Source organism: Formica exsecta, unplaced genomic scaffold, assembly GCF_003651465.1.
Source record: "Formica exsecta isolate Colony F162 unplaced genomic scaffold, ASM365146v1 scaffold778, whole genome shotgun sequence".
In the NCBI taxonomy this organism is placed as follows: domain Eukaryota; kingdom Metazoa; phylum Arthropoda; class Insecta; order Hymenoptera; family Formicidae; genus Formica; species Formica exsecta.
Genome location: NW_021853546.1, coordinates 60,495 through 83,379, shown reverse-complemented (window position 1 = coordinate 83,379; position 22,885 = coordinate 60,495). Strand labels below are relative to the sequence as shown.

General features: G+C 39.7%; 1 protein-coding gene and 1 long non-coding RNA gene across 2 annotated transcripts; one reads left to right on the top strand and one right to left on the bottom strand.

Annotated features, from left to right (window-relative positions):
- The first annotated feature begins 3,960 nt into the window (after positions 1 to 3,960).
- LOC115243986 lies at positions 3,961 to 4,135 on the top strand. Its single transcript, XR_003885290.1, has 2 exons — positions 3,961 to 4,023; positions 4,104 to 4,135. It is a non-coding gene; the product is annotated as an uncharacterized LOC115243986 (long non-coding RNA).
- Positions 4,136 to 14,439: 10,304 nt separating this feature from the next.
- On the bottom strand, positions 14,440 to 21,735 carry LOC115243983. Its single transcript, XM_029821320.1, has 7 exons — positions 20,793 to 21,735; positions 20,578 to 20,669; positions 20,063 to 20,421; positions 18,959 to 19,770; positions 17,623 to 18,727; positions 16,476 to 16,990; positions 14,440 to 16,361 (listed from the first exon to the last, which is right to left on the bottom strand). The coding sequence occupies exons 1-7, from the start codon at positions 21,733 to 21,735 to the stop codon at positions 14,440 to 14,442; spliced, it is 5,748 nt and encodes a 1,915-aa protein (XP_029677180.1).
- Between the last annotated feature and the right edge of the window lie 1,150 nt (positions 21,736 to 22,885).

Sequence of the window (22,885 nt, the reverse complement as noted above, 5' to 3'; positions counted from 1 at the left end):
GTTCATGACTAAAAATATTTCAAAGGTGAGTGTATAGTATTTTACTATAACAAAGATTCATGTTTCATTTTATACAAGTTAAACAAATAATGTGAAAAAAAAGATTTGGAAGATTGTTTAATCTACATTCTGTTTGACAATTTTCTTTTTCGAAGGCCTTTTTTATAAATCTGTAATTTGTAAACACGAAGAATCGATATACAAAAATTTTATATCAAAAGTAGCAAAAGTATTATATGTATCAATGTTAGAACAAATTTGACAAGAAAATTAATCTTACAGCAATTTTAGTTTTGTTTCCATTAAAAATATTATGTTCAATTTCATTTTGTATATGAATGCGATCGTATGCGAGACAATTCGGACCGATTTGAGACGAGTAAGCCTACTGCGTACGCGACACGAGCGAGAATATGCAAAATGCGAATGCGAAAAGTCGATGAATTTCGACCGGCTCGAATCGTTGTCGTAGGCAGACTGAATAATAGGAGATTTTCAGCACCGAATGTTCGAGAATCTAGGTGTTTGCCACACTTTTTCTTTGTTTTGGTCACGCGATCACGCGCCGATCGGCTGATCGCGACGATGTTTATTCTCGCTCGGGTTTTGATTGCAGCTCTTATCGTTCAGATTTGTCGGTTGAATTTACAGTTTAATTTTATCGACTAAATTAAACGTTTCAATCTTGAACAGTTAAATTTTTATCAGATTCTACATATTCTGAAATTCCAACAGCATGGCTTTTTAAAGATAAGGAGGATATTCAGCAATGTTGGTGGCCACCTCGAACGGCAAACAGTGCAACATTAATAATAAACTGTGAAAGTCCCGATTCTACATGGAATAGTTATGAAGTGGATATCGTAAAATATTGTAGTAAGTATTTGCATTAATATATAATCGTCAATTTTATAACATAAAACATAAAGTAACATATTGTTACGTCCAGACTCAATGGAAGGGAGAGTTAGCGGGAGGGCGTAACTTACTTATCTCTAGACAAACGCTAGACGATGCGTGTCCTAGAGTCGAACGAACGATACAGGGCCTTAGACAGGTCAACGACCGGAAGGGTCGCTCTTACTCTGTCCACGGGCCGTTCGGTCGGCGGTCCCCTTTTTAGTAAAGGAACTGAATCTTTATTACCCGGGACGGGACCCTGTGCGATTTCGGATAACGGGAAGAAAGTCGGGTTAATAAATTACTCGATTTTAAAATTTAACTTTACATTTATCAAAAAAATTGGAAATGAATGATTTAAAAAAAAAAGATAATATTTAACGAAGGAACATTTAATTTGATTTTTAAAATCTTATTTATAAAAATACATTTTCTTAAATTCTAATGTGTACTTGTGTTTGTGTGCGTGAATGTAGGTGAAGGAAAATTATATTCTCGCGGATGTTACAATAAATGCGGAGGACATCAACCGAAATTAAAAGGGAAACTAAAATTTAAATTCCGGTTGAAAATTTACAATAAATAGTTCAAATTAAAAATCTCCCTTTTATTATATAGTTAGGCGAGATGAAAGCCACAGAGAGGGACTGAATGAAATTGCGAGTCTCTCTGTGAAATATACGTGTCCCTTGGTGAGGAGAAGGAAGTCACGGGTCGCTCAACGAAATGCAGGTGATCCTTAGTGACGAGTAGGAAGTCACGAGTCGCTCCGCAAAATGCAGATGACCCTCGGTGACGAGTAAGAAATTACGAGTCGCTCCGCAAAATGCAGGTGACCCTCGGTGAGGCGAAGGAAGTCACGGGTCGCTCAGCGAAATGCAGGTGACCCTCGGTGACGAGTAGGAAGTCACGGGTCGCTCAGCGAAATGCAGGTGACCCTTGGTGATGAGTAGGAAGGTGAGAGAAGTGACTTGAAGTAATGTTTTCGCGAAGGGGTTAAATTTCTTATCCAAGAATCATTTCAATAAAGAAGAAAAAAAAGGAAAATAATTAAAAAAGATGGGGAAATTTAATGACTTACTATTAATTGAGAGCGTTGTTAAACTAAACCACCAATGGTTTGCGAGGGCGAAAAGATCTTGGCTCGTGCTGTCAGGTTGGATGGAGATCGCTGTGGTCGCAGGTGTATTATAGGTTCTCAAGTTATATAAATATAACTCTGCACTGCACAACGCGTAGAAAAATGCGAGAATAGACTTATCGGATTTTGTATATTGATACGACAGAGCGATTGAAGCTTGCCGTCTATACAACTTGGAGTCGCGGAAAACGAATACTCGAGCCCGGAGCTGACTACTAGCTAAGTAGTGAGTCGGTTGAAAAACGGAAACGAAGTGAAGTTTCGAGCGAGGATTTCGCATATCCTCGAATCATAGCGTCTCTCCACGTACCCTCTCCATTAGGCAATCAGAATTCTTTTTTAACAAATCAAATCTTTACTATTTACCGCTCTCATGAGTAGGAGGTGCTACCCTTCCAGAAGAAGGTCCAGAAATTGCGCCTATTGGTGTAGGCTTTTGTTTTTAGAAGTTAAGTCCAGCCTATTGGAGAGTCCGTTATGATCGGCTAAGTTGACATTTTTATTATTCCTGTTGAAATTTATCTCAAACAGATAACACAAGAGGGTGGTCTGGCAGGCGAGCACGCGGTGTCAAGTATCGCGAGTTCTGCTTACGGATTTTGGTTTCATCCGTAAACCATTGTCCGTGTCCCTCTCCTTGTTCTTTGTTTTAAAATTACCTTTGTATAAAATTTTCGAATCTTGACGTGGGTTTTAGTCCCGGAATATTTATTGATCCGTCTCATAGCTAAAAAATTGTATCGTTCTAAAAGATTAGTCTCGCTTGCTAGATATCTCCTTGTTTATTGTTTACGTCGTGTGCAGAAAGTTTCCAGAGCGTAATTTTTTATATCAGTGAAAGAGTTCTATGAAAAAAAAAAGAATCGTGGAGTCCACCGGATGTAACAATATAGAAAAAATAAAATCATTTCTTATGTTTTTACCGCTTAGTTAAATAATGAATTACTATCATAATATACAAATATATGTACATGCGAAGTATATGATGTAAAATACAGATTTAATTACCAGTAAATATTAAAACTATTATGCTAGTCAGTGAATAAAAAATCTAAATGTTATTTTTTTTTTTTTACTGCAGCATCTCTTGAATCAGCTCGAAAGAATGCAGCAGATTCTAATTATAGCACAACCGACGAAGAACGACTGGGCCGAGGAAAGAGGCAACGTATTTTGTATAGTCGTTTCAGCAATGAAGAAGAATATGATCATCAATCTTAACCTCGAAAATATATGAAAAGTAAAGTACCGTTGATACATATTTTACTATAATTGCGTCCGTTTTGGACACTTTCGTACTGAAAGCATTATTCTATCTTTATCAGCATATAATGAGCAATAAAGATAGATTGATGCTATCAACATGAAAATGTGCAAAGCGAATGCATATTTCCTTTATATTATAGCATAATTTTCATATAACCATTTTGCATTGTTATTGTTCACGAATCCTTGCAATGTAATATATTTAAACGAAGAAATGTAATATTGGAATAAAAATATTGGATTCTATTTACAGAAAAACAAATTAAAACTGCTGTTCAGGCAACCACCAACACTGTTCAGCAACTACCATCATGTCTTTCAAACTTGGATTTTATTAACAAAGAACAACAAAAGAAGATCTTAAAAATTAATAATGACAACAGACACAATAAAATTATTACTTCACAAAATGGTATTTCTTTATGATAAAAATATATAAAATATGATAATTATTATTGCATGATTATAGTAATATTATACATGGTAATTTATACATTTCTAGAAGAAGAAAATGAATTATTGATAACAACAGATATGGGAGACAAGGAGAATGAATATTTCAATCTGTATAATGTACCCATAATATTACAAGGAATATAAATTACAATATTAAAATCACCATTAATTGTAAAACATTAATTGCAAAACTACAAACTTTAATTTTATAGGGAACGCTCCACCGATTCAAAACTTAGAAGATATCTCTAATATAAAAGGTAAATCATTTTTGCATATTATTTGTATTCAACTCACAAGTTATCATTTTGTGTATATAATTTTTTTGATCATATTGCAGATAGTATACAACAAATGTTGCGTATGCAAGCAGCAGCAAATATTACATTAAAAGATTTACAGCAACGATTATTAAAAATAGAAACGGCCATTAAACACCGCGCGTTGAGTCCTGAAAAAATTAATGATGATGTCATAGCGCTATTTTTATCATTAACAACAATTGAAGTTATAAAAGAGTTTGATGCACTACTGAAAATATCAGCTCAAGCTGTGAGACAATTTGTAAGTACAAAAATTTTAGCATGATTAGCACATTGATAACGATATAGAAATTTTTTATTACTATAATCACTTTAAACACATAATTTAAATACATGTCACATTTATTTACTTATTTTTTCTTCTTTTTCATAGAAAGAGTTTTTATCAAAAACGGGTGGAAATAACGCCAGAGATAATATCCATCGTATCCTGAGGTGATTGGGGAGGATATTTTCAATTCTCCCCGGATGCGATATTGCGCGATTAATTACGAAAAGAGAGTGGACTGTATTTTCACGAAAGGGAACACTCGAAATAACGAAAGCGAAATTGACTCACCGCACGGTGCGTACCTTATAGTCTCGTAGCTCGTTTCTCGTCCCTCTTGTAAGCTCCGAATTCCTTCGTCTTGAGTGAGTCGGAGGAAAAGCAGGCGAGCAAGCAGGACGATAATAGGCCAAGCAAGCAAGACGAAGCATGCACGTCGAAAGATGCATAAGAGGCTTCGTCCCTTGTGGCCTGGAACGGCCGTCCTCAAAACTAGTCTGTGCAGACTAGATAACTGCGTCTCTTCGTGAGGACCACTGGCGAGCGAGTGCCGTGGGTCCTGCAAGCGTTTCGCAAGCCGAGTAAAAACTCGAATTTTCGGCACGAGTATTCATCGATGGATCGATGAAGGCAGCACCGATTAGTGAGTTGATAAGAGATCTGCCGCCCGATCCCGATCCACCGACTTCTCGCGCGATAATCGATAAACATGCAAATTAAACAAAGCAAAGACTAATGATTACAATTACCCAAACCAATATTCTATTACTACTACTAATTGTCAAGTGATTAAGATTACAACTATCAATTAATGTGAGCGCCAAACACTGAAGAAAACTTTAACGAATGAATATTCCATGAAATGTTCTTGGAAAGAACTACGAAATAATTTCAGTCTCAAACTTACATTTTATAAAAATGATTAAAAGTATGTTATAGAGATGTGTTAACCCTACAAATCATATTTTATTATAACGATTTTATTAATTATATTTTCTCTTTTTTCAGGAGAGGTAACGTCGCATTATATCACATGCACGGAAACTGAATTCTAAAATATAGTTGCAGAGTAGTTACGCTTTGCAACACAGAGAAATAAGAGAGAGAAAGAGCGAAAGAAAATATTGACGGAAACAATAGTGAAGAAAACATTGCTGACGAAAACCATGAGGCTGAGGAAATGAACTAAAAATATACCAAAAATTAATAAATAATAATAAAAAATAAAAATATTATAAGAAATAGATAATAAAGTTATAAATATATATAATATTATATATAGCATATGTAAGTATAATATAAGTATAGTATGATAAAAATAAATATATATATCATATATAGTATAAATATATAGTATAATAGTAAATATATACAGGGTGTATCCTAAAAAGTGGGAAGTATTGCAATGGGGGATTCAGGACACAAAAATAAGAGAAAAGGTTCATATAAACATATGTCCGATATGACCTTGTTTGATTGATATTGGATCAAATGAACGATTTCCTGGTAGATGGATAAGCCGTGCTAGTCCTATTGCCTGGCCAGCTCGCTCTCCAGACTTTGAGCATTGTAACCGTAATTATCTTAATTCTGTTGAAAAATAAAACAAGCTATAACTTGGAAACACGGTCATATCGGACATGTTTATATGAATTTTTCTCTTATTTTTGTGTCCTGAATCTCTTATTGCAATACTTCCCACTTTTTAGGATACACCCTGTATATTATTAATATAATAGTAAAGTTATATACTGCGACGACTTTTCCTTCCGTCTCGCGGCTGAACGATAAACGCGGCCGCCGACTCGTTCTCTCCGTCGCGCGGGTGTAAATTGCGCCGACGAATAGGAGCTAATTCGCCGAACGGGAGATGCGGAATAGTCGTTGACAAAAACGGGAAAACGGAGAGAAAGATCCACGCGCCGGGTGGGAACGGGATGTTAGGAGTTCCGCGCGTACCGTGACAAGATCCGAGAGATAATCGCGAGAACCGAACTTGGATACCAGATACGATCTTTCACGTATCAATTCGCGAAACGCACGAAATAAGCGCGAAATAGACGTAAAAGAAATGGTCGAAATTCGCCACGGGCTGACTAGCTCGCCTAACGGTATAGGGGCAGGGCGAGTGTTGTTCGAACGCGATAAGTTATGCAAGAGGCGACCAATACAATAAGGAGCGGCAGACACAACTGAAAATAATAGGCACGATAATTAAACAAAGAAATAACAGATTTATTATAATAGCGGGGGCCGAAGCTCCTTGACAAGAGTAATGATAAAGACCGCGCGGATATTCGGCTGCGATAAAAAAACGCGGCTGCGAGACTGGGAGTTAGACGCGGGGCGCGAAACCCCGGAATGTACGCCGAAGTCGGCTCGATAAATCGGCCGTAACTCTCTCTCGGCGTTAACTACGCCTCGCCACGCGGAGTTGACAAATAATTAGTTACCGGATTTAATTCGGGTGAGAACCTATCCGATTCTCGGTATCCAATTTCTAAAGGCGAACGTATCGCCCGCTATGGTGACTTAAAAACTAACACGCAACTTAGAATTAACAGGCAATTAACGCACCGCGAACATGCTTTGAATCCGAACAAACGTAACACGCAGTACCGAACGCTTAACACACACACACTCTCGCTATTCCGGCGAGAATCATGAGAAAACTTACAAAACGCGCTCACAATTTCGAGACGTAATTCTGTACAACAGATGTAATACCTCGAATTTGCGCAGTTTACACTCTCGCGCAACCCGTACAATAATCGCGAAAGAATTCGCACCAACGTGCACACAAATCCTAGACGCGAAGATTCATAACAAAGTACAAAAAGTGTTTTACGCAACCGATACACACACTCGGACGACCGACATACAACACGAACGAGACTTAAACGCTAAACGTGCGAGAACCAATGCAAATACAATATACGGAATCCGAATCTCTAGAGAGACGACACACGGTTTATCAGAAATGCGAGGTAATGTCTCGATCCGCGGAAACCGATACTTTCGAGGCTCCGGGGCTCAGATCGCTTGACGACGTGGCCGTGACGCGAAAAATCTACATCAAAGAATCGGACTTAGCCCGTACACCAAAGTACGAATTCACGGTAACGACGACAGAACAATATAATCCCGGGCGTGATCGCGCGTGGCTATTTCGCGGAAGATAACCTCACCGGACTCTCGGTTGTTCGCCCGAGGCTGCCACGAGGTGGATCGTCGGCGTCCTCTCATCCGGACCCTTCCGTCGATCGCCGGAATCCTCTCAACTCGCTCACGCAGCAATGCTCTCGAACTTGCTCTCGCCAAAACGGTCCTCTCGCTCACGCTTCTAATTCGCACGCAAGCTCGCGCCAGTCTCTTCCCGGATCGTCGCGATCCAGAATCGATACCTGTGGGCCAGCCGGGACTGCGCACACGGGGTGCGTATTATCGCGACCAATCACGCGTTATTACGCGCTGTGGCCGGCGGGCGGCGCGCTCACGGTCGTATCGGGGGTGCGCGCGCCCCCGGTATCTCCCAGGATAATTCGCTGGGGCCCTTTCCGCGGAGCCGTCGCGAGCTCTAGGGCGAACGGCTTGGCCTGGAGTATCGCTCCAACCCTCGTGGTGGTCTTTTCCTGGTGCCGTGCCCAGCCATCGGGAGCGTTATTGCAGTCCCTCCACGGGGACCGGATCCGCACGGGCCTGAGTCCTTGCGCGAGGATCCTCTCGCTGTCCCGTGTATACGGGTTCTGATCTCGTCGTGACGTAGCTAGTTTGGCCGCTAGATGTTTTGGATTTCCGAATTGCTGGCTCCTTGCCCCTCGAAGGTCGTCCTTGGTTGGCGATCGTATTTTCCGTGATGCTTCAGCGACTTTCCGCTCATTCTTCCGATAAAGCTCCCAAATCAATTATTCATACGAAAAGAAAATAATAAACGAAATTAATATATGGAACAAAATCTCGATTACAAACGCCTCTCTTGAAACAACGGTATGTTCTCGCTATATTTTTCGACTGGCGCGGTCCTTTAGTCCGCGCTTCGCGATCGGGAGGAATTCGGCGGACGCGCGCGAGACGGTATATAATATATGCCCTGAGTGAAGCGAGGGGGGGATTTAAGGCGGGAGGAGGCACGAACCAATCATCCATCTTTTCCGTGGCAGTGGCACTGTCGTGTCTGTGTAGGGCGTTTAGACACTTCCTCAGCCCGACAAATAATTGTTCGAAAACAACATTTGCGGGTCTGAAAAAATATGCGAGGTACGAGTGGCTGAATCGGGAATCGAACGCGAGTCTTTCACTTTCCGGGCAACTGCTCTTACCACTGAGCTATTCAGACCTCGCACCTTACGCTACTCTAGCACAGTACATACGACTCCAGAGCGATGGATGCAGTGCCGATTGTCACGGAGAGACGAAATCCCCAGCACGTCTCCAGAGCGGTCCAAATCATAACGATTGAAAATTGGCGCCCGTAGCCGCTCAGCGATGAGTCTTGACTCACCACCAGTATGAATGGAAGCCTCCTTGAGTAGTCCATCCTAAACCACTACGCCTAAGCAGCCCCCTCTTCTGCTCCCAATTAATAATACGATCTTCCACCGTCACCATGTGGTGGATCTAGTGGACAGATTACCAGCATTTACGCTGGCGCAGATGTACACCGCAGAATGAAGCGAGGGGGGGATATGTCACAGTATATAATATATGTTATTTAATTATATATTTTTATTTATTACGGATGTACATATTTATCGCACTTATACACCATATACGTGAAATACACATAGTACACGAATGAGTTCTATCTTCCTTTTATAGCGTATCCCTACTATCGCGTCTTCGTTTTTATCGCGATAGTCACCCCGAACATTTCTCTTACTCTAATACGTTAATCGAGACAACGTTTATCCCTCTTTGCTCACCATAAAGTATCCCGCAGTCCGCGAACAAAGTGCGCGTGAAAGAAATCGACGATGTGGACGATTACTTTAAATAACACACATTTCGCGTGGTCTTTCCAAAACCGGTACGTAGCGTTTCACAGTATACATTTTATAAAAAATTGTGTAATATTATTTACATATATTTCGCATAATACTTTTTTCATAATAGTTTTTACATAATATTTATAGAACAAATATGCAATGTTCGAGAGCAATATTCGTATTGACGGATTTGTAAACATCGAACACCGGCGCTGAATACGATGGGTGCGGCGGAACGCGAGAGAGAATCTCGCCGACTTATGGAGAAACAGCGCGTGGGTTCGCGAATACGACACCGCCAACGAAGGGACGCGCCGGGACATTTTCTGCTTGAAAAAATAGTTCGATCTCGAGCCATACGACGGATGCGAAGGGCGGACGAGACGAGACCTCGCGAACTTACGGGAAGACGCTGCGCGGGCTTGCGAATGCGACGCCGTCGACAAAGGGACGAACCGGGACATTTCGAGCAACATGGAATGGCTGGAAATGGATAGCGAAACGGGCGAACCGATACACGCGATCGCGAGAGAAGGATAGCGCAAGGTGTGTACGATAAGAAAGAATAGTGCGAGATACAGCGCGACGATATAGTGAAAAAAGTGTAACGTTCGCGAAGGTGATAAATAAAAATGATTAATATTTAATATATTTGTATTTATTAAGTAAATATAAGTATACAAGTTACATAAGTATGTGTATACAACATGTATATAGAAATATCTATGTATAAGTATAGATATGTGTATAAATATATGTATCTATATGTATCTACATGTAAGTATAGATATGTGTATAAATATATGTATATGTAAATATGCAAATCTGCATGTACCTTCTTCTGAAGCAAAAACGACTATTATTAGCGAACTAAATATACAAAGAAGAATTATAAATATACGTATAAAGAAAATACTCACAATTATTTATATTAGTTGGCGGCGGCGGGAGCTCGACCGTTGACGGGAATTCGGTCTACAGCTCCCGTTCATTAATTTCGTTATCTTTTATCTCCCACATTTCGCGCAACGCCCGATGAACATCCCGCGCTTGCGAGTGTAAAACCTTGGTTCGAGCGGAAAGCTCGGCCAAAGCGTGACGCGTGACTCTCACACCGGTTGATATTCGTTTTCTAAAAAATATTAAAATATAAAATATGAATCAATCGCATCATCGTCATTAATAGTGTGCAAATACTTACAACAATTTTTCGACGTCTCCATCTATCTCGAAATCGACGCGAAACAAATTTGGGCTATGGCTTATCACGCCACAGGCTTCGGTTCGCAAATCGGCAGCCATCAACGATACTGTCGCAGCTTTTCTCTCTATTTCATCGGCTGTCATCGTGACATAGTCAGCCACGTCAATGATCTGATTTATAAGATCCATCGCGTTTTCAACGATACTTTGTTCTTCGCAGCGATCTCGCGCTCCTTTTATGAGTGGTTAATGCTCATTTCGCTCTCATGGAAACTTTTTCGGGGCGATCCCGCGCTCCTTCTATAAACAGATGGCGATATGATTTTGTCGATCGCAGCATTTTCTCTGTTTCTCGGAGCGATCTCGGGCTCCTATAAACGGATGGCGATATGATTTTGTCGATCGCAGCATTTTCTTCGTGTTTTCTCGAACGAATCATCGAGAATCGCGCTTTCATCGAATGAGTCATCAATGTATCGCGCATAAACAAATAAAAATAAAAAGCAATGGAAGAGACGCGCAACACTCGACGAACCATCGAGTATTGCGCGTCGAATAAATCATCAGTTCATCGGGAATAAACATATAAAAATAGAAAGCGATAAGGTCGCTTTTTTGGAAAGAATCACGTTTTTCCTCGAACGACTCATTGGTGTATCGCGAATAAACAAATATAAATAAAAAGCGATAGGAAAGACGCTTTCTTGAACTAATCATCGAGTATCGCGCCTTCTTCTCGAACACATCATTGATGTCGCGTTTCTCTCTCCAACGCATCTCTCTTCCCGTCGGATAACTTAAACTTTTTTTTTGTTTTACGATGGGAGGAGAATGCATTATGCACCGTATCCCGGGACCGGTCCCGGGGCGTGTGCGGGACTCTCGCCCGTTAAAAACACCCTCTTCAATGCGATATTAACTGGACCGCGAGTCAAGATACCAGAGACCTATTTGCATCTGACACCCGGTATCCCAACAGCCCTGACGTGACTACCACCGTAATCAGACCAAATAAATTCTCCGCTCCCCATCCCCCCTCCCTACCCAACCCACCCCACCCAGGCACCTGCCCATCCCAACGACACTCCATTCGCTTCTTACAAAATATCTGTTAGAAAAAGAAAATAAAACAATTTGTGTGAGTGAGAGTGTGTAGGAATATTAGAAGGTTGATTTCATAATTCTAGGATTGGTATAAGGATTCGTCATCGAGATCTGGGAGTTTATTGCAGAACTCTTCCAGTGTTCTCTCGAATTCGTCGGATTCAAGAGGGGAAAAAGGAGGGATTGGAGATTGATAGCAGGATTCGTCCTCCAAATCAGGAAGGAATTGCAGAAATCCTGCACTGCCTTTTTGAATTCGTCTAATTCTGAAGAAGGAGAAGGAGGAGAAGGAGGGGGTGAATCATCTAGGATGATCGTTGACAACGAGGAGAACGATCGGGGGGAAAGCGACAGTTCGGAAGAAGGTGGTTCTGAAAGATATATTGGGGAGTAACTAGGGGGAAAGTCAATGATTGTTTCTGTGTATGCGGTGTTTGAATAATTACTACTACTACTACTACTAGCTATGATTGATTTTAAGTTTACAGAAGTTCGCGTCTTCTGACTCGCGGAACGGACCTTTGCGGTAGCGGGTTGAAATTCGTAATCTTTTCCCGACCTGGTTCTCACTATGGAACCGGTAACAACGTTATTTATTGCGGGAATAAAGATATAATTGAACTGAATTATTAGAGACTTACTTTCGTTGCTGACTTTTAATTGGTAGGTAGAGTAGATTGACAGAACTTGTCGTCCTTCGCTAAGATGTAACGCTGTGCGGGTGCCCGGTTGCGCTGGAGACGACGCCAAGACGAGGACACTGATATTGAACTGGTCACTCCTTTTTCTAATTATGAATTTTTGCTCTTAATGCGCGCACACGAGACTAATTGCCCGACACTGATTGAAGTTGACAGAAATGACTGAATGAATCAATTGAATGCTCTAGTCTGACAAGTTCTTTCTTTTATAAAATCTTTTTGAGGGCGTCTTCTAATTTTAAAAGTGGGATCTTTCAAAAAACTTTAACGAATTGAAATTATGCAAAAGTAGGGATTTTTTTCTTTCGTCCTCCTTTTACAAAAATATATATATATATATTCCTTTTTTTTACCTATTCTTTTAAATTTTCTCGTAATAACAAGAACTTTTCTCACAATAACTGTTTGAGATTGCATTAAAATTACTTTTAATTTAATTTCTTCTTTGTCACATGGGCTTCGCATTATTATTCCATGTATTCGCTGATGGATGTAGAGCGCCAAGATGATTTGTCAATTGACAAATGCTGGAATAGTTCTCCTTGTTCCTTTAATTAGCTGTTGGTTGAAATACCATGTTTGTCTGCAGAATAATAAGCTGGATAGTTTATCACTAAATGTAGCATAGTGATCGCCTATTGGTTGCTGGAGCCGATGATATAATTCCTCTGTGATATTTTTCTAGCTCATTGTTTCTCCCCTTTTTTTCAGATGATCAGGTAATATTTCTTTATATAAATAAAACCTTTTTTTGTCGGAAAAGATAGTTCTGTTTTTAGTATATATATATACGTTTTTAGTATATTAATTAATCTAACAAGTAAGTGATACAATATGGCGCATTCGTTTATGTTCTCTCTTATTTTACACGATTGGGAATATATTTACTGTGACTGCTAAGTTAAGTCTGTTCCTATTACCCTGTTTGATAAAATTTCAATTATTATTATTTTTTTGTGATTTGTCTTCCAATTCTGAAGTCCATCTGAAAATTCTCATAATTGTTTATTAGTAGGTTTAATATATGAAATTCGTAAGCGGTTAGGATGTACAATTCGGCTATTTTTCTTTATTCTAATTTTAACGTTATTTTTATTAAAAATTTCTAGAACTTCGTGAGGCCCAGTATATTGATCTCCGAATTTACCTGGTTTTGGACCTTTTAATAAAAATACTTGATCTCCCGGTTTAAAGGGTCCATCTGAAAGTTTACATAATTATTTCTTTGATAATTATTCCTTGTCGGTAGGTTTGATATATGAAATTCGTAAGCGGTTAGGATGTACAATTCGGCTATTTTTCTTTATTCTTATTTTTACATTATTTTTATTAAAAATTTCTAGAACTTCGTGTGGCCCAGTATATTGATCTCCGAATTTACCTGATTTTGGACCTTTTAATAAAAATACTTGATCTCCCGGTTTAAAAGTTTGCGGGTTGATTTTTCTATCGTAATAATTTTTTGATCTAATTTTCGCCTGAATGACATTATCGCGTGCGTTTCCCTGAATTGCGTGAAGTTGAGTGACAAGATTTATTAAATACTCATCGTAATTTGCTAATTTATCCCCAGGAGGTAAAAGTTCGTTCGATGGAACACGTGTTATCTTTCCAAAAACCAATTCATATGGAGTGTGCTTTGTTGCTTCATGTACGCTCGTATTATAATTAAACATGGCAAGGCTGATCCATCTATCCCATTGTTTTTGTTCATTTGCATATTGTTTCAAATATTCGCCTAATGCATGGTGTGATCTCTCTAATGATCCGTTTGATTGAGGATGAAAAGCTGTTGTGCGAAATTTGCGAATTTAAAATAATTTTGCTATTTTCTTTATTAAGTCGCTAAGGAAATTCCTTCCTTGATCAGTTAATATTGCTTTTGGTGTTCCAAGTACGCAAATAAATTGATCTACAAAAGCTTCTGCAATGGTTTCGGAAGTTTGATTCGGTAATGGTATTTCCATGCAAAATTTAGTTAATTGATCTTGTAATGTTAAAATATATTCGTTTCCTCTCTCGGTTTTAGGCAAAGGGCCTACGATATCCATGGTTACTTTATCGAAAGAAGATCCTGGTGTGTCTGTAATTATCATAGGTTGTTTTGTTTTAACTCGTATTTTGTGACTCCCCGGTGTCCTCCCGTTGGTAAACAATGCATTTCACTGATTATAACGGAACATAAATCTTTTGGTGGGTATTTAATTAGTCCGTGACAAATAATAATTTTAGTGGGAGCGTCGGTGAATATTGATTGTAAATGTACCTTGATATCATTCCATGGAACGTTATTAATAAATACGGTTTTTGCAATACTAAATGTTTCTAATTTTAAATCTTCAGTCATATTTTGTAAATCTGCTAAAATTTTAATAATTTGGTTAAGGGTAGCCGTAGGGCCTTCTCGCTGTCCCTCGCTGATGGGTAAAGCCACATGATAATGATTTTTATGTTTTATGGCCTTAGCCTTTCCTAAGACAAGAAATCCTAGGTTTGGAAGCTCTTTTCGTTCGAAAAGTTTTTGTGAGCCTGAATCTAAAGGTCTTCCCTGGGTGTCGACGAAATACACTATATTATCTTTTCGTAAAAATAATAATTCTCGAGAGTCTATGACATTACCATGAGTTATTCTATTTTCAATAAATGCAGGTTTCGTTTTTCTTGATTTTAAATTTTTGTTAATAATATTTTGTTCGTTTTCTTCTTCGTCTTCTTTTTCACTGTCAGAAATTTTATCAGGCGGATCATTTCTTTCTTCGATTTCTTCGATCTCTCCCTCGTCACTATGCAATTCGTTGGTTATTTTATTTTGCTCAATTTGTCTTGCAGTTCGGCTTCTTGTTTGAATTTTATTTTGTTTAGGAGGATCGTGTATTAAAGCTTTTTCGGTAATTGATAAATAATCTGGTTCGTTTAATTCTGTTTGTGTAAATGGAAGAGTATCGTTATTGGTATTTAATAAATCGCTTTCAGCTATTATTTCTTCGTTTTCTTCCATATCGGAAAAATATAAATGGAAATCGTCATCTTCTTCTTCTTCTTCTTCGCTATCGGATTTTTCTAATAGTTCGGCAATTAATCGTGCATCTTTAGGGTTATCTGGGTTTAAAAGTTTCTTGTTTTTTATAATTTTACAATCTATTTCTTCGATATTTACAGGATTTCTGGATAATGCGTCTGCGTTTACGTTTGTTTTTCCCGCTTTGTATACAACCTCATAATCATATTCTGCTAATTTTAATCTCCAACGAAGTATTCGCATATTTGCGTCTTGTGCGTTTTTAAACCACATCAATGGTTTATGATCTGTAACTAAAGTGAATTTTCTTCCGTATAAGTATGGTCGAAAATGTTTAACGCAATATACAATAGCTAGTGCTTCTTTTTCGTATGTATCGTATTTTAATTCATTATCTGTTAAGGTTCGTGAAGCGTATGCTATCGGTAGGTCTTTATTAATCTCTCCTTGTGATAATATTCCTCCGACGGCTATTCCAGATGCATCGGTCGTTAAAATGAATGGTTTAGAAAAATCTGGGTATTGCAGTATTGGTTCTTCGCATAGTTTTTGTTTTAAAATTTCAAAAGATTCTTCTTGCACAGATGTCCACTCGAAGCGGGTGTCGTTTTTTAATAAATTTGTTAATGGTATGGCGAATTTTGAAAAATTCGGTATAAAGCGTCTGTAATATCCTGCAAGTCCTAAAAATTGTTTAATATTCTTAGGTGTTTTAGGTCTTGGAAATCGTTGTACCGCTTCTAATTTTTTCGGATCTGGTTTTACTCCGTCTTTACTGATTACGTGTCCCAGATAAGTTACTTCCGTTTTTAAAAATTCGCATTTGTCTGGCTGTAATTTTAAATTAGCTTCTCGAAGACGTTCCATTAAAGCGTTGTATTTTCTTTCGTGTTCTTCTAAAGACGTTGCATGTGAGCCTGAATCTAAAGGTTTTCCCTGGGTGTCGACGAAATATACCATGTTATCTTTTCGTAAAAATAATAGTTCTCTAGAGTCTATGACGTTACCATGAATTATTTTATTTTCAATAAACGCGGGTTTCCTTTTTCTCGACTTTAAATTTTGGTTAATAATATCTTCCTCATTTTCTTCTTCGTCTTCCTTTTCACTGTCAGAATCTTTATCAGGCGGATCGTTTCTTTCTTCAATCTCTCCTCCGTCGTTACGCAATTCGTCGGTTATTTTATTTTGCTCAATACTTTGCCTTGCAGTTCGGCTTCTCGTTTGAATTTTATTTTGTTTAGGAGGATCGTGTATTAAAGCTTTTTCGGTAATTGATAAATAATCTGGTTCGTTTAATTCTGTTTGTGTAAATGGAAGAGTATCGTTATTGTTATTTAATAAATCGCTTTCAGCTATTATTTCTTCGTTTTCTTCCATATCGGAAAAATATAAATGGAAATCGTCATCTTCTTCTTCTTCTTCTTCGCTATCGGATTTTTCTAATAGTTCGGCAACTAATCGTGCATCTTTAGGGTTATCTGGGTTTAAAAGTTTCTTGTTTTTTATAATTTTACAATCTATTTCTTCGATATTTACAGGATTTCTCGATAATGCATCTGCGTTTACGTTTGTTTTTCCCGCTTTGTATACAACCTCATAATCATATTCTGCTAATTTTAATCTCCAACGAAGTATTCGCATATTTGAATAAATGCAGATTTCGTTTTTCTTGATTTTAAATTTTTGTTAATAATATTTTGTTCGTTTTCTTCTTCGTCTTCTTTTTCACTGTCAGAGATTTTATCAGGCGGATCATTTCTTTCTTCGATTTCTTCGATCTCTCCCTCGTCACTATGCAATTCGTTGATTATTTTATTTTGCTCAATACTTTGTCTTGCAGTTCGGCTTCTTGTTTGAATTTTATTTTGTTTTGGAGGATCGTGTATTAAAGCTTTTTCGGTAATTGATAAATAATCTGGTTCGTTTAATTCTGTTTGTGTAAATGGAAGAGTATCGTTATTGTTATTTAATAAATCGCTTTCAGCTATTATTTCTTCGTTTTCTTCCATATCGGAAAGATATAAATTGAAATCGTCATCTCCTTCTTCTTCTTCTTCGCTATCGGATTTTTCTAGTAATTCAGCAATTAATTGTGCATCTTTAGGGTTATCTGGGTTTAAAAGTTTCTTGTTTTTTATAATTTTACAATCTATTTCTCCGATAATTACAGGATTTCTTGATAATCCATCTGCGTTTACGTTTGTTTTTCCCGCTTTGTATACAACCTCATAATCATATTCTGCTAATTTTAATCTCCAACGAAGTATTCGCATATTTGCGTCTTGTGCGTTTTTAAACCACATCAAAAGTTTATGATCTGTAACTAAAGTGAGTTTTCTTCCGTATAAGTATGGTCGAAAATGTTTAACGCAATATGCAATAGCCAGCGCTTCTTTTTCATATGTATCGTATTTTAATTCATTATCTGTTAAGGTTCGTGAGGCGTATGCTATCGGTAGGTCTTTATTTATCTCTCCTTGTGATAATATTCCTCCAACGGCTATTCCAGATGTATCGGTCGTTAAAATAAGTGGTTTGGAAAAATCTGGGTATTGCAGTACTGGCTCTTCGCACAGTTTTTGTCTTAAAATTTCAAAAGATTCTTCCTGCACGGATGTCCAATCGAAGCGGGTGTCGTTTTTTAATAAATTTGTTAATGGTATGGCGAATTTTGAAAAATTCGGTATAAAGCGTCTGTAATATCCTGCAAGTCCTAAAAATTGTTTAATGTTTTTAGGTGTTTTAGGTCTTGGAAACCGTTGTACTGCTTCTAATTTTTTTGGATCTGGTTTTACTCCATCTTTACTGATTACATGTCCCAGATAAGTTACTTCTCTTTTCAAAAATTTACATTTATCTGGTTGTAGTTTTAAGTTAGCTTCTCGGAGACATTCCATTAAAGCGTTGTATTTTCTGTCGTGTTCTTCTAACGAGGTTGCGTAGATAACGATATCGTCCATATAAACAAATAATGCCTTGCCTTGTAACCCAGTTAACACTAAGTCCATTAGGCGCTGGAAAATAGCCGGAGCATTTTTTAGACCGAACGGCATTCGATCAAATTCGTAGTGTCCAAAAGGAGTAGTAAAAGCTGTTTTATGACCGTCTTTGCGGTTCATTTTTATTTGATGAAATCCAGATGCTGAATCGCATACTGAAAAATATCGAGCTCCTCCTAATTGGTCTGATATATCAATGATATTTGGTAAAGGATATGCATCTCCGATAGTTTTATCATTTAAAGCGCGAAAATCTAATACCATTCTCCATCGTTTATTTCCTTTGGAGTCTTTTTTCTTAGGTACAATCCATATGGGCGTGTTATATGGCGATTGTGAGTGTTTTACAATTCCTCCTTCTAACAAGAAATGTGGGCAAAAGAAATGTGGACAAAAGAAATGTGCGCAAAAAAATGTGCGCAAAAGAAATGTGCGCAAAAAAACTGTGCGCAAAAGAACTGTGTGCAAACGAACTGTAACAAACGTTTATTTATCAAATAACGCAACTTTATGTGTCTAATATCACAGTGTGCAATTGCAACGTGTCCAATTGTACTGTGCGCAAGTTAGCCTCTCCCACTCGGTGATACCGGGAGACGCAGCTTTTAATTTCTTAAAAACAATCTTATATGGCAGACCCAATGGATCCCGGTTGATTGAATCAAGTTCTTGCCAAGCCAACGATTTAAGCCGATAAATCTCGACACGTAACTTTTTACGCTTAGTTTTATAATCTAGACTTAACTCAACAACTATTTCATGCGGTCGCTTCCTCTTTTTGGCTCTCTGCCAAAGACTGGCACGAATGCAGTTCCAGCGAAGCTCGGCAACAGACTGTCGACGAGGTCCACCAAGTCCAACTCTTGAGGACGCTGCATCACAAGCCTCCTCCATAGTCTGATCCAGCCAGGTAGTCATCTTGCTCACATCTTCTTGATCTTCCAGTTTAGGTCCTTCTCCTTTCCAGACCATTACAGCTAAAAAAAGATCGTCATCTATTTTCTTGCCGCTCCATTTGCGTGGGAGGGTTCTGTTCAATGGTGCTTCCGGTCTATCCGTATGGATATCGAACTCGATGTATAAGTGGTCAGATAGGGATTCCAGGTCCTCCCTGACTCGCCACTTTCTAACCGGTTGGAGCAGGTCTGAAGATGTCCAGGTAAAATCGATTACAGAGCTCCCCTGAGGGCGTACGCAGGTTGGGATGTTGCCTGTATTCAGGATTCGCAAGTCTCTCTCCGCGGCCCATCTAGTTAAAAGGAGACCCCTACTATCTGTAGATCTCGCATTCCAAAGGCTAGCTTTTGCGTTGAAATATCCGCCTATAATAATTTTGTTCGTTCGGTGAGATAATACCGCCGTGAGCTCATCAAGAATACTATTAAATTCTTGGAGACTTAATCTAGGAGACACATATATGGAAATAATGATATTTGGTCCACTGTGGATTGCCACAAACCGGGAGCCATTTTTTGCTAAACCACTCCTCATCCTAGTATAAGTAGGATCCACGAATATAGCCGCATGTCCATCCTCACTCGCAAACCAGTTATCCGAATCCGGGATATAGTTTGATTCGGATCCCAGAGCCCAGTTCCCTAGATTGATTCACTAGGAAATCTAGGGAGGGCTTACTCCTGTTTACATTCGCTTGTATGACCTTAATCCGCATTCGTGTCCATAGGGGAACTTACTTTGGTCCCGTTAGGTTTCGTGGTGATTGCCGATCTAAAATTGGTTCTGATCTTATTAACCTGTATTCTGCAGTGCAAAAATTTGATCCCAATCTATGGTTGGGACCTTTTCCTTCCAACGCGCATAGTTTACAAGATGGAGGCCGATTACAGTTGCGGGCCAAATGTCCAGCTCCGCCACATTTAAAACAGAGACCGCTAAAATCATCGTTGGTTGGACATGCAAGCCTCACGTGTCCAAATCTCCAACACTTAAAACATTGCATCGGTCTGCTTTCTAGCAGATCAACCCTTGCTAGCGTCCAACTGATCCTCACTTTCTTCATATTAGCCAGTTTAATGGCAGCACTCAATGGGCACTGAACCCAGCACGTGAACAGACCATTATTCATGGGCCGAATGGGCCCTGTTCTGACTTAATCCTCCCTGCATGCGCCATCCCCGACAACTACGGAAATAATTTCATCGACGGAAACCGAGTCATCAAGACCCACTAAACGGATTTTTCCCCTTACCATGGGTCTCACCACTTTTGCTTGGTCTTGAAGGATGTCCTTGAGCTTATCCGCCAGGGCATCAGCTCTCTTAGAGCTGTCAGGGTCTAGAACTTCGATCAGAATACCTCCATTAGCAGCTCATCTAACCTTGATAGACACAATCTTTAACTCCTTTAAAGAAATGTTTTCCCTCGCTTTTTTTAATACATCAGCATATGTGAAATCATCTTTACAGCTTGTAACTAGCACCGCAGCGGTTTTTGGGGGTCTACGTTTAGTCCAAGTGCTCCTATTATTTCCGGTATTATCCAGTTTCCTAATTGGCTGTTTCCCAGGACTTGGAGGCACGTTGTCTCTGCCTTGTATTCTTCCCGGGTTCATCCTCTTCCTTCTATTGGCAGCAATTGTCCAGCCATCCTTTTCTCTGTTGATCCGAGTAACTCTCTTATTCTCAAGGTCCGTCTCCCCGGCCCCACTAGGCTCCCTTCTAGATATAATTGGAGGGGCTATTCTGACGTCAGATATGACCCTTGGTCTAGCCCTCGGAGCCCGTTGGGGAAGAGGTCTCTCCCTAACCCGTTCAGCTTCACCACCCGTCTCACTCTCTTCTACCTTACCCTGTTTCTTCAATTCCGCTCTCCTTCTAACCAGATCCCTCATTTGTTTATTTATAGCTAATATTTCATTTCTTTTTTCAGGTTCCAGAGCAGCGACCGGTTCCGGATCTTCAGTCCCAGCCTTGTAGCCATCCATCCTCGGGTTTCTACCTCTTGCGGCATCCAGTACAGGTAAGTATGTAAATTCATCTTCCGTTATGGTTTCTTTGTCCACCGTTTGGACATTTCTGCCTTCTAGGTCTTCGTCTCCAGGGATTTCCATACCTCCGTTATTTATTTTCCAGTGGGTGATTCTAAGGCTTTCTCTCGCCTTCCTTCGATCCTCTTCAGCTTCATCGGCTTTGTCCCTTAGTTCGGATATTTCTTTTTTCATATCCTCGACAATATTCCTCATTTCTTCTAGCTCCCTGTCCCTGAAGACGTCCCTTAGTTTAAGCTTCTCAACCTGATCTGTTAAGTCCCTATTCCTCAATCTAAGAAAGGTGGGGTCGCCGATCGGCTCAGACTTGTAGATTAGGGTATTGATGACCTCCTTAGTTCTGTCTAGGTCCCTTCTCATTTTCCCACTTATTCCGCATTGAAGATTTCTACTTTTGGCGCGCATGCGCTCAACATTGGCAAGACAATCAAGGCCAATGGATCCAACACTGATAGCACCCATAATTCATAACTCCTGGGGTGCAAAATCCTTCCCCGTTTCCTCATCATCAGATAAAATGACCACATCGTTTTTATATAAGCCCTTGGACCTATTTGAGTCCCTAGGGACTTTCTCACCTTCCCTAGACTCGGATTCGGATCCTTTGTCCGACTCTGTGGACATTCTCAGAGGATGATCCTCCCGAGGGTGACAAGGACCTTTCGGGAAGGATGCAGGCTCTCTTCTTCTTCAACCTTCGTTTCCCACGGGACACAGATGCATTCCCTGGGGCTGCGACTATACGGTCTTTATCCTCATTGCTAGGAGTACCTGGTGAGACCTTTGCCTTCCTTTTAGATTTTGCTCCCGCGCTCCTGGTGGTGGGAGGCACAACAGTCTTGTTCTTGATCTCTAGTTCCCGGAACTAGATCTCCTCTCCCGGGGAGGCGGAGCAGTCCACGAAGGTCCAGTCAGGTCCAGTGGATCTCTTTTCTCCACCTCACGCTTTTCGGCGGTAATTGTTTCATCCTTCATGCCCGTCGACAGCACTGGAGAGGGTCCTACGCTGGATGAAGACGGGCAAGCCTCAGGGATCATAGGGCTCGCACGTCTGCCGCTGGAGGTCCAAATTTCCTGCAACGGTAACTTTTTTCTTTTACCATTGTCATATTCATTGCGTTTTTGTCTTGGTTTGTTATTCGGGGTGTCCTTCCCTAGAACGGCTGGCTTCGCCGCGCCTGCGAGCCCGTCCTACCCGTTCCAAGTTTCCTATTCCGTCCGAGAAATCATTCGAGAAATCCAGTTGAATAGCCTCAGTGGTCATAGACAGTCAATCATGAGCGAAAATCCGTTAATAAGCTCACTCTCGTTACCAATCAGCTCCTCCGATCGTAGAACCTCTGGAGTCCCAAGCTTTCGCTGGAGACGCCAAGATTCGTTCCAGTCGTGGCAAGGAGATAGGCCGGTCCTGCCGGGTTTCCGTGCGGGTATGCCCGGCAATCAGCTTTGGCTATTTATTGGGACTAGCGCCGAATAGAGACTGTAACCGGTCCTTGCTGCGGTATTTCTT

Excerpts from the sequence above, each read along its gene's own strand:
- LOC115243983 (XM_029821320.1), bottom strand. The coding sequence starts at position 21,735 with ATGAGAAGGGACCTAGACAGAACTAAGGAGGTCATCAATACCCTAATC. Across the intron at positions 19,771-20,062 it reads CGAAACCTAACGGGACCAAA|ATTAAGTCTCCAAGAATTTA; the intron begins GTAAGTTCCCCT and ends TGTGTCTCCTAG. Across the intron at positions 16,991-17,622 it reads ATGCGAATACTTCGTTGGAG|ATTAAAATTAGCAGAATATG; the intron begins ATTAAAATTAGC and ends ACTTCGTTGGAG.